We start from the raw sequence: 10,123 nt of genomic DNA, 5'->3' as shown, positions 1-10,123 counted from the left end.
CCTGCCTGTGTGTGCCATACTCTGCCTGCCCTATGCTGCCTGTTGCCATACTCTGCCTGCCCTATGCTGTCTGTGTGTGCCATACTCTGCCTGCCCTATGCTGCCTGTGTGGGCCATACTCTGCCTACCCTACCCTGCCTGTGTGTGCCATACTCTGCCTGCCCTATGCTGCCTGTGTGTGCCATACTCTGCCTGCCCTATGCTACCTGTGTGTGCCATACTCTGCCTGCCCTATGCTACCTGTGTGTGCCATTCACTGCCTGCCCTATGCTGTCTGTGTGTGCCATACACTGCCTGTCCTATGCTGCCTGTATGTGCCATACTGAGGTGTGAAGAGGTGAACAATGTGGGGGCTTACAGTCTGAGCCTGAGGTGTGAACACTTCAGGGGTTGAACAATGCAGAGAATAAAAGGTGTGAACAGTACAGAAGATTACATGTTTAAACAATACAGGGGAATTGCAGCCTGAATCTGAGGTGTGAACCATGCAGTTAATCTCAGTACTGATACCATTTAAAGTTTACACAGGTAAGCCATGAAAGCAGCCAGACAGAGTTAGATGCATGATCCCATTTACAGCCCCCAGTTGGTCATTAGGGGTGTTACACTGTGCATGCATTTGGAAATTCTCCTATACTAATGTATGTTCTGTAATTTGGGCAGAGAAGACTAAGAAAACCAGGAAGAAGTTTACTTTAGAGTAACTTAAAATTATCTGTAATCATTGTCTTCTGATATAGCTGGCCATCCAGCTGTGCTTTTTATAGCTAAGTAAGTATAAGGTATTTTGGATTATTTCATGTAGGACAGCCTTGATCCTAAAGTGCCAGGTGTGATTATAGTATGTGATACATGTGTGCTCTAATGAGGAAATGATGATACAAGAGGCAGGGGGAACCCCATCTCTTATCCTTTGGACTTTCAGGTTGAGATATCTGTGGTCTTTGGATTATGATAAGAGGACAAGATTATCCTGAATAATTAAAGTACAATAAATACTCGGTGTCAGCATGCAGAGTATATTGGCCTATTTATTCTTCATTTCTGAAAGCAACGTGCAACGTCTAGTAAAAAAAAAAAGGTACAAAACAATGTAAAGTTATAGTCGTTTAGTTGAGGCTTAGGGTAGTGTAATAAAGTGGTTATCTTTCCATCTGTTTCTATTTACAGCCAGAGTATTCAGACCACAGTGGTCCATAAAGAGAAGCAGATTGATTGTATTTAGAAAGGTCTTTATTTCCAAGAGATTACGATCAGATTCTATTCTAATTATTGCAATTGTAGTCTTTTAAAAGATGAAAATTTCCAGCAGAAATGAAACATGCTTTTAAAACATTCTCATTTGATAGTATTCCTTTATTTTTTTTACAAAATAAAAACATAAAAAATCATCTACATTTGACTTTATTTTGTTATATATTTCACACTTATGGCAACACACATTTGGCAGCATCACAGGCTTTCAAGTGACATCTAATTACATAAAAAATAACAATAAACACTGGATTCGCACTTTCTGGGCACCGTTAATACAGGACACAGTTCATTCATACAGCACCAAATGGACATATAACTTAAATACAAGTAATTAGCTTATTAAATAACATCTCAATACTTTCATGGCCATTAATGAAACTCCCCCCCCCCCTTGAATCTGTACACTACATAAATTATATTTGCAGAAATTGGAGAAAAGCATTTTCTTGACTTGAGTTTACATCATTATGATAAAAGGCATGTCATTATAGAAAAAGTGGTTCCTAACATTCTAGTATTCATGAAATACAGTACATACAGTAATGGCTATTTACTAAGCGCTAAGGAGGGATCACACATGTACACAGTGTATGTACCACGGTGCTGGGGCTGCAATGTACATTCTCCTGCAGAATGGGGGGCTGACACCACCGGCACCGGCACCACTACACTTGTTTATCCAGCAATGAACATGCACAAAGTGTTTCGAAAGGAGGCATTCACATTGGAGAAACTGGACAAAGCCTCAGAAAAAGGACCCATCACCACCGCTTTACAACAAATAATAAAAAACTGGACACACCAGTAGGTAAACATTGGAATAGTTCTAACCACAGTCTGGGTAACTTCAAAATCTCTGTTCTCAAAGACAATTTTAAAACAGAAAATGAATGAAAAGTGTGGGAATACAAACTTATGCACCTTCTAGAGTCTGGGGACAGGACTGAATTTAGGCAATGGAGTTAAGGCTAACTACTTAGACTAGGAACTGATGCACAATTAAAAAAAAACAAAACTGTGGAGACAACAAACTACTATAGTAGTTTATGCCTCTGTACCAGCCCAAGGCAACCACAGGCCTTAAGCAGGGAAGATCTGTGCCTTCAATGTCCACCCCCCCCCCAGGAGCCCCCCATCTTCTTTTCTGCTGATAAACTGGGCTGATATCAATTACCTGAGAATATACAGTATATATAACATAAATGTCATGATATATGGATGATGCCCTTCTATTTTAGATTCATATTGCATGGCAGCATAGAACCCACGGTATTCCATTTATATAATCAATAAATAATCAATCTGTTAATGTTTTGATGATTTCTCACAACCCCTAAGCTTAGCTTCTCAATAGTAGCCCAAAGCGCACTGAGCATGTGCAGTGTCACTGACACTTAATAGATGTGGCCTAACAAGAACACAAAAAAGAAGCTGCTGTAAACAACTTTGAAGGTTTAAGGCAGTGATCCCCAACCAGTGACTCGGGGGCAACATGTTGCTCACCAACCCCTTGGATGTTGCTCCCAGTGCCCCCAAACCAGGTAGTTATTTTTTAATTCCTGACTTGGGGGCAAGTTTTGATTGAATAAAAACAAGACTTACTACCAAATAAAGCCCCCTGTAAGCTGATAGGGTGCATAGAGGCTCCTAATAGCCAATCACAGCCCTTATTTGGCTCCTCCATGAACTTTTATGGTGCTTGTGTTGCTCCCCAAGTCTTTTTACATTTGACTGTGGCTCCCGAGTAAGAAGGGTTGGGGACCCCTGGTCTAAGGAAACAGAATTCTAATTCCCCACAAGCATATTCTATTACATGTTTAAAGAATAAAATCTCTCCCAATGTCATATATTTTAGTTTTCTGAGATATAAATACATTTGTTTGCTTTCTTCTTTATGTAGGAAGCCAAGACCTGGGTGTGTTCTTAAGGGATGAGAGAGGAAGGTTCTTAACAGGAGCCCCATTAGCTCAGAGTGGGAGATTACTCTTTTGTATCTGTGGGAAAAGAGAAGGTAAAAACAAAGTGTTTAGTTTTGGTTTATCTATAGGGGGTAAGTATTACACTATTTAATGTCATTTTAATGCGGAACTGTTACTTATTAATATAAAAACTTAATAAATCTGTGTCACAAATAGTATTTATTGCTTCTCAGCTGTTTTCCTGATGCAACCAACACAATCATGCTGTAAGTCACTGACTCTTTTCTCTAGTCTTACTGGCTGATCACACACAGCACGGTTACGTTGTTTGTAGTAGAAAAAAAAGTCAAGTTGAAGAGGTGTGCAATTAAATAATTTATATTTCTAATATTATAAGCAGAACCAAAAAAAAAATCTTCCACTACTTAATGTTTTTATTAACTTTTGTGCTAATAAAGGAAAACTAAACCCCCAAACAATGTAGGTCCCTATATAAATATATTACATAAAACCCTGCTTTATCTAAATAAACCATTTTCATAAAAATATACTTTTTTTTAGTAGTATGTGCCATTGGGTAATCCTAAATAGAAAATTGCCATTTCAAGTACTAAGGGCCACCTACTGGGATCATTCACAGTGCACACAAACAAGCCAAGGGCAAATATATATGTTAAGGCACATGAGCCAATGAATGGACAGAGTTCAGCCTTTTGCTCCCACACTACTTCCTGTTACAGTTAGAGCTACATTACTTCCTGTCAGCTGATCTCTGAGGGAGCACACAGCCCATCACTAAATGGCGGCTCAAGGGAAAGGATGTAAAAGTGCAATATTTACTGATATACATGTATATATATTCCAATTTGGTGAGATTCTTTAGTAGGTCATCTAACAAAATATAATCTATCTGTTGGTTAAGTAATTATTATGGGGTTATTCTATGGTTTTCTTCTGAAACAGATTATTGAGTTGTTGCTTTACCTAATGCGGCTGCAAGTTCAGCACCAGACTGGACCACTTCAATGGTTGACTGTGCAAGATCCACTGCATCGCTTACTAAATCTCCTACATTTATTTCTTCTCCGGCAGCAGCACTTTCTATCACATTAAATAAATTTTTGAAGCAACCACACATGGCACCTAGATTAAAACAAAACAACAACAAATAAACACATAAAAGTGTAAGTTACTGGGTTTCATATTTTCTGGGCTCAACTCTGCCTTTGTGATGTGACATTTGTTCAGTCCCCATAAAGCATAACAAGTAAATAGCTTAACAGGCGGCCCACTATAATGTTCCAAGGCTATTCAGAAGAACGTATTAGCATCAAAGGGATATTGTGCACTGGACCAACTGACCTATCAACTCTATAGCATACTGCAGACTGCACTGGTTTCTGTATACCAGTGGGGGTCCAAACCGCGGGGTCTGCTGCTCCACGCCAGCTATCAGGTAGGAGAACAGGTGGGAAGCAGAGATTTATATGCGAGTGGGGCACAAGTCAGGGCGGGGGGGGGGCTAGGAGAGTCTTCTCTGTGCCAGGCCCCTCCAAAGATTTTTTTGAAGGGGGGGCCCACAACAGCCCAGTCCTTAACACACTTTTTAGTATTTTATGTGTTTTCATGTGTTTTATATGGAACTAAGTTGGCAAAGCAAAATGCAAAGTAACCAAATTACTCACATGCTAAATTCCCTGCGGTACGACCTGTATCTGCACCAGATTCTGGCGCTGTCTCTGCTCCGGATTCTTGATTATTTCCTGTATTCAGATTTAGCAAAAAAAAAACCAAAAACAAATTATCTCCCAAATTCAGAAAAACTGATGTATATTTCATGGATAATCTGGAGACAGATTTCTCTCATTACATCTGGCTCATTATTTTCTAAATCTTATTACCCAATGTAATGTACAAAGGGATATCTGAATGTGGCCCCTTATCAACTTCACATCTGAGGTGTGTGCCTGCCCCCCCCACCCATATTTCCACGTTACAAGCTTTTGTATATGTCCTGCACAGACCTGATTTTTGAAACCTAGACCTGACCCAGAATTTTTAAAGCCGATTGGACCTGCTACTCAACCTGCAACCCACAACTTTACAAGTTAAACTGTGGCTTGAAATAAAGGGCAAGGCCTATAATATATATGAGTGCCATTCCCATTCCTTCATGTTCATTCATGCTACAAGGTGCTTAAAAAAAAGTAAAACTTGCTTAAAATGAGACCTGGGACCCATACTGCTACCCCCAAACCTGCACCCATACCTGCATTTATAAGTCCTACCATCAATGTGGGTAGCCCATGGGTACTCAACCTGATGCAGGATTCTAGCATATGTATTACTATATAAAATTATTTATTGCACTGGGTTCATAGCTTGTTAACATGTAACAGAATTTCACAGCAGAGAATAGGTTGCTGTTGGGACACATAGTAAATCATGAGTGCTCTGTTGAAACACGAAACCATACATGACAAATGTTGCTTCAATAGAGGGTAACAATGTAAAGGGAGGCCATTTAGAATAATAATCCCCAGAACCAATGATCCTATAGATATTTCTTCCTTCAAAAAAATTAATTCAGTTTTATTGGTGGTACAGCTGTGGCTGCTTTAAAACCCGGTGCTAGTCTGGCTGTTGACACCCCAAGAAAGTGGCCACCCAACATCTATCACTTCTATTGGTTTTGATTATATTTTGTGCAAATTTGACATTTTATAAGCAGCAGGGTCATCTGTTTACCTCTTGCTTCTGAAACTTCGACAGCCGCTTCGACCACATCAATGGTTGATTGTGCAAGATCCACTGCATTACCTGCTATATCGGCTAGATTTAGGTCTTCTCCACCTGCAGCATTTTGTATCAACTCAATTAAATTGGGGAGGCAATCACACAAGGCACCTGGATTTTAAAAGAAAATGTAAGAAAAAAACCTTTCTCCCCAGAGAACTAAGAGGCAGCCACATTACATTACTAAAGACACAATAAGATATCCCTTACTACATAAACCATAATGGCTCCTGTGCAAACTTGTTCTTCATTTCAGACCTAGGAAGGGGTGGGATTAAAGCTCCAGTTCAGCTCCTAAATTTGCTGAAGATACAACCCGAAGTAAGGTTCTCAGAAAGGCCTTGGAAACTTCTATCCCTTTAGGCTGGATGTGGTCTTCCAAGAGGTTTTTATAGCCCTCAGCTTGGCCAAGGGCTTCACAAACCAGTTAGTATGACACTATCATGTTCATAGTACCTGGGCTTGTATACACATGCTATTATAGATACCTGGTCATCGGCATTGAGAAGAAATATGTACTCATGCAAACAATGACAACTGAAGACAATAGCTACCAGTCTTCTATACATTATATTTATATTGAGTTTCTTTTTGATTTATTTAACCTCTTATTATGTAGATCCTCATTCTGGTGTTTACTCTGGTATTTACAGTCAATGGCCCTAATGAAAAGGCACTTGTTCACTTGTTAAAGGATGACTAGCAGAATGCCTGGACAGAATGCCATAGAAATACCCATTCAGTGTTTTTTCTAGTTGCTTCATTCACTGCAACCACTAGTTCTGTGTGCAGCCTTTTGCACTCAAGTTTCAGCTCCAAAAGTAACTTTGGAGCAACAATCACAGGCATCAATTCAACCTGCCTCCCATGGCTGTGAGTGGGAGAAACCAGAGGTAATTTCAAATACTTTCATTGCTACTACATATGGGTAATCCCTATTATAAAGCCCTATTATACTTTAGCTCCATATTATCCCTGTACCAGACTAAATACAAGCTGTATTATTCAGTACATACACGGGTTAAGGTGGCAATACACGCTAAGATCCACTCGCCTGGTGAGGTCACCAAGCGAGCAGATCTTCTCTCGATATCCCCACCTACGGGTGTGCAATAATCAAATTAGAATGACGGGTATAGGCGTCCCTCGGTTCAGGGACCACATCAACGAGCCGATGCGCCCCCCTATCCGACTAATTTACAAACCTGCCCGATTGAGATTTGCCCGATTTCAGGCCAGATATCAGTCGGGCAGGCCCGTCATTAGTGCCCATACACAGGCTGATAAGCTGCCGAATCGATCTAAGGGACTGATATCGGCAGCTAGAATCGGCCCGTGTATGGCCCCCTTAACTTGCATCAGTTAGACAAAAATTTAAATTCTCTGTGCTTAACTATATTAAAGGAGAAGGAAAGGTACAATCAATAGGGGGTGGCAAAATGTCAGGTACCTCCCCCCCAGTGATTATAATCTCTTACCTTAAACCTCTGGCTAGTGCTCCTGTTAGGCCTAACATTTTGTAATCCTCCAGTGATTTTACCTTTCTTTCTCCTTTAATATATTCAAAGAATGTTTGTGCAAAAAGCTACTAATGAAATACCCCTCCCTATAAAGAAAACGGGGATTGTTTGTCCATATATTGCAATATATTAATGCAAGTCAACTACTTTTTACCCGGTCTGGCCAGTCCTAAGGTACAAAGCAGAAATTTGAAGAAACCAGATGACTTACATAGCAATTCCCGTATGGTACGATTCCTCTCTTCATTAGATTCCTTATTATCCTCTGTGCCAGACTCCTGCTTATTCTTTGTTCCAGACTCCTGCTTATTCTCTGTTCCAGACTCCTGCTTATTCTCTGTTACAGACTCCTGCTTATTCTCTGTTCCAGACTCCTGCTTATTCTCTGTTCCAGATTCCTGATTATTCTCTGTTCCAGATTCCTGATTATTTTCCGCATCCCGCTGCTGCTCATTGGCTGTGTCAGATTCATAAGATGTTATTGCACTACACTGTTGCACATTGGCTGTGTCACATTCATAAGGTGTTACTGCACTACACTGTTGCACATTGGCTGTCTCATATTCATGGGGTGTTACTGGGCCCCATTCCTGCACATTGACTTTGTCAGATTCACAAGGCCTTACTGTACGCCACTGACTTAAAATGATTGGGTCAGATTGTTCAGGTCTTACTGGGTCCCATTTGGCTGTGTCAGATTCATGAGGTTTCACTGCATCCCATTGTGGAACATTGGCTCTGTTGGATTTGTGAGGGCCGACCACATCCCGTTGCCGCAAAACATCACACAGTTTTATTGTATACCATTGCCGCCCATTGGCTGTGTCAGATTTAATAAAATGACATAATTTAACACCAAATTCAACACAAATGGACAGATTTATAAAAATGTGAGTTTAGAGCTTGATACATAAAAACATCCATGTTGTATTCATTCCTATGGGATCTTTAGAAGCGTATTTATCAATGGGTGAAAGAAAGAAAGTATTTGATACACTTTACATGACGCCTAAGAAAAACAAATAATATTTAGTAAATCTTACTGATAATTCATACTTAGAATTGATATTGGATTGTACCCACTAATCAACTTCACATCTGAGGTGTATACCTGCACTTCCCCCCAAATATCCCAATGTTGCCAAATCCCATTTATGTTGCTTTTACATATAAAACATAAGGGAACATTTATTGCATTGGACTCTGGGCTTGTCTGAGTGTCACAGAATCCCAGCAGGACACTGGCTGTATATGAGGCATGTATAGCAAACTTTCACAACAGGGGATTGGCTCTTAAATAATATAAATTTTTAGTCATTTTGAATGAAATATACCTTAAAATATCATCATTTTTTACAGGTAAATATGCTATGTCTTAATATTACTTTTAATATTACAAACTGTGCAAGCCTTGAGTAGGCTTGGGTATCTGGCACTCTTCGTGCAGTTAATGTTTGCTACAAACATCCTTGACCTATGAGTGTTGTTACATAATGTTGCATTAAATAATTGGCATAATATTTAATCGTTGGGTGGATGGCACCAGCTGCCATGCAGATAATGCTTGATAAAAAAAATCCTTGACCTAAGAGTCTAGTTATGTCTTGTTCCGGTAAGGGTGGTGCTGCCTGTGAGAAAACATACTCATTGTGTTTAACGAAATGCCCAAAAATACCTGTGCATGGGTGGGGATTGGATTCACTTTGTCTAAAACAGCGGTTTCACATAATCGGGTGAAAATATTACACAATATTTCTGTTTTAGGCTAATGCTAGACGAGGCGTAGGGCGGATATTTTCGCTTGGGTGCAGGCACATGTAGCCGATATACGCATAAAATCACGAGACTTTGCATTATCTCACGTTTTCATGCGTTTATCGGCTACATGTGCCTGCACCCAAGCGTATCTCCGAGGATATACTGAGTAATATGGAAATCATTTCACAGACGGTAACAGTTTCTACAAGAAGGAGAGGTAGGATATATCTAAACATATAGAGATACATGTACTCACTAGGGATATGTCTGCCATTTGTACCAAGTTCGCTTGGCATGCTGATCTTTAGCTCTTCAACAATCTACAAAAACTGAACACAACAGAGTTATTATTACTCATTGTGTAGAAACATAAATATAAAATATGAAAACTGAAAATTGTAATATGATTTCCCAGCGTCCCCTGTCTACACAAACACTAAATAGGTTCAATTATTAAACTATCATTATTTATTAATGCGGTAAACTCGTTCAAATAAAAAAGCTCGAATACCTTGAATTTTCGGGTTTACAAACACAAATAAAACTCGAATTTCTTGAATTAAAAATATGGCTTGACTTTGCCAAGGAGAAACCCCACTGAGAAACTCTCAAGCTTTTAGATGGCAAAGTTTTACATTCCAGTTTTCTGAGTTTTTGCACTTATACCAGACATTCGAGTTTATGAACCATAATTACATAGTAACATAGTAACATAGAAGTTGAGTTGAAAAAAGACATACGTCCATCACGTTCAACCATAATGCCTATATATAACCTGCCTAACTGCTAGTTAATCCAGAGGAAGGCAAAAACCCCATCTGAAGCCTCTCTAATTTGCCGCAGAGGGGAAAAAATTCCTTCCTGACTCCAAGA

At 39.6% G+C, this 10,123-nt stretch overlaps 1 protein-coding gene across 1 annotated transcript; it reads right to left on the bottom strand.

Moving 5' to 3' along the window:
• Positions 1 to 3,237: 3,237 nt before the first annotated feature.
• LOC116409563 lies at positions 3,238 to 9,763 on the bottom strand. The gene is made up of 6 exons (XM_031898239.1): positions 9,507 to 9,763; positions 7,704 to 8,312; positions 5,925 to 6,083; positions 4,862 to 4,939; positions 4,161 to 4,319; positions 3,238 to 3,251 (listed from the first exon to the last, which is right to left on the bottom strand). The coding sequence occupies exons 1-6, from the start codon at positions 9,544 to 9,546 to the stop codon at positions 3,238 to 3,240; spliced, it is 1,059 nt and encodes a 352-aa protein (XP_031754099.1). The 5' UTR covers positions 9,547 to 9,763.
• Between the last annotated feature and the right edge of the window lie 360 nt (positions 9,764 to 10,123).

Source organism: Xenopus tropicalis, chromosome 3 (genome assembly GCF_000004195.4).
Source record: "Xenopus tropicalis strain Nigerian chromosome 3, UCB_Xtro_10.0, whole genome shotgun sequence".
Taxonomy (NCBI): Eukaryota; Metazoa; Chordata; class Amphibia; order Anura; family Pipidae; genus Xenopus; species Xenopus tropicalis.
This window is presented reverse-complemented; position numbering and strand designations above follow the sequence as displayed.